Raw genomic sequence first — 1,903 nt, 5'->3', positions numbered from 1 at the left:
ACACACACACACACACACACACACACACACACACACACACACACACAGCTCCAACACCATTTATACACACAAATCCATACACACACACACACACACACACACACACTCTCTCTCTCTCTCTCTCTCTCTCTCCGAACCACACAGTGCCCTGTCAGAGCACACAGACACACCCGGGCTCACCCTAACAAAGCCACACTGCTCATTCCCAGCACACACACAAAAGCAGGTGTGCACATGCCAGTCTTGATTCAACACACACTCCAGGTTAACACAAACATATTGTCCCATACTACTGCACACAGCCCCATTGCAGCACACAGACACACAAACCGATGTCAGCACGACTCTCTGCTAACACAAACCTGCGTTGTCCCATACTAGCAGACACGAGTTCCCAAAATCACATAGTCCCATCAGAGCACACACACACACAGCCCTGTCCCAGCAAACACACAACTCCATCCTAACATACACTGTCCCTTCTGACGCACACACAGTTCCATCCAAACTCTCTTACACACAGCTCCATTCTAACACACAGATGCTGCCCAGACCCCGCACAAGCGCACAAACACACGCCCAGATCCCTGTCCCAGCAAATGCCTAGCTTTATCCTAACACACACACACACACACACTCACACCAGTGCATTTCCAAATTACAGCACATGCATGCGTACACACACACACACACACACACAGCGCCTTCCCAACACACATGCAGTCTGCTCATTTTCACATTCCAGCAGACACACACACACACACGTCCCATCACTGTCCATGCATGATGCAAGACTCTCGTCTCCCGATCCCCTTTCCCAGTCACTCACCCCAACCTGGGACGTCGCCTTCTCCAGCTCTTTCTGGAAGCGGATCAGGAAATAGCCTTCGGTGGCCACACCAGCCAGGGCTAAGATGACCAGAGAGGCCAGGAAGAACTGGCTGTGCCAGCACACCCGCCGCTTCCTCCTCATGGGCGGGACAAAGGGGACCCCGTGCTGCTGGCCGTCCACCACGAAGACAGAAGGATACACCACCCCATCGCCCATGATTGCTCTCGGTGGAGCAGGAGAAGGTCCACAGCAGAGCCCGGGAGATGCCTATGGACTTGACGGCAGAGCCAGAAGCAGATTTGACGCCGTCCCTAGCAAGAAGAGGATTGATCATCGCCTCTGTGGCCTGGGTTATGTATCTGAGCTGTGACGACGCCCACAGCCCCAGAGAGGAAACCACACTATTACCCAAGTGGCCTGTGTGTCCTTACACTTTTCTCTTGCTTGGCTGGGTGGGGCTACCCTGCCAGAAGCCACGCCCCCCCCAACCCCCCCCCAGCTTTGCCTCCCTGCGGGAGCACATGTCTTTCTGCTAGAGGCAGCCACAGGCTCTCTGTGCTTTCCAATGTGTGGTAGGAAAAAGGGACCTCCATGGGGATTTCCCAGCCCCGAATAACTCCCTCCTTCAAGAGCTTCACGAGAGACTACCCGGACTCATAATTAATCAGCGACCTCAGTTATCAATGGGGATCAAACCCAGGCCCCTCAGTGTGGAAGCCACCACCCCAGGCCACTTGAAGTAAAGAAACGACTCCTGTTGTTATAGGTTAAACATCAGGCTGCTTTAGTTGCTAGGGTCAGCACTAAGACCCCTCCCTACGGTGGGCACTAAATATCTTATTACTACTATTATTTATGAGGTGTGTTATGGCCGTGCCTAGGACCCCAGTCCTGGAGCAGGATCCCATTTTGCTAGGTGCTGTACAGACACAGAACAAATCTGTCCCCTGCTTCTCAACCCCAAACTCCCACCACCGAAATCATCACTTTCCGTCTGAATCGCAATTAATGACAAACTGGCTTTTCAAGCACTTTTTCTCAGCGAGAAATGCTTCTCTGGCCTCGCGCCTC

General features: G+C 53.0%; 1 protein-coding gene across 1 annotated transcript in view; it reads right to left on the bottom strand.

Annotated features, from left to right (window-relative positions):
• The window catches only part of TNFSF14 (TNF superfamily member 14), a 6,580-nt gene extending 5,532 nt beyond the window's left edge, over positions 1-1,048 (bottom strand). Inside the window, exon 1 of the mRNA XM_024204148.2 lies at positions 830-1,048. Coding sequence (XP_024059916.2) covers positions 830-1,048 — 219 coding nt within the window. The remainder of the gene's footprint in view (positions 1-829) is intronic.
• Between the last annotated feature and the right edge of the window lie 855 nt (positions 1,049-1,903).

Source organism: Terrapene carolina, unplaced genomic scaffold (genome assembly GCF_002925995.2).
Source record: "Terrapene carolina triunguis isolate 2854851 unplaced genomic scaffold, T_m_triunguis-2.0 Scaffold833, whole genome shotgun sequence".
Classification (NCBI taxonomy): Eukaryota; Metazoa; Chordata; order Testudines; family Emydidae; genus Terrapene; species Terrapene triunguis.
This window is presented reverse-complemented; position numbering and strand designations above follow the sequence as displayed.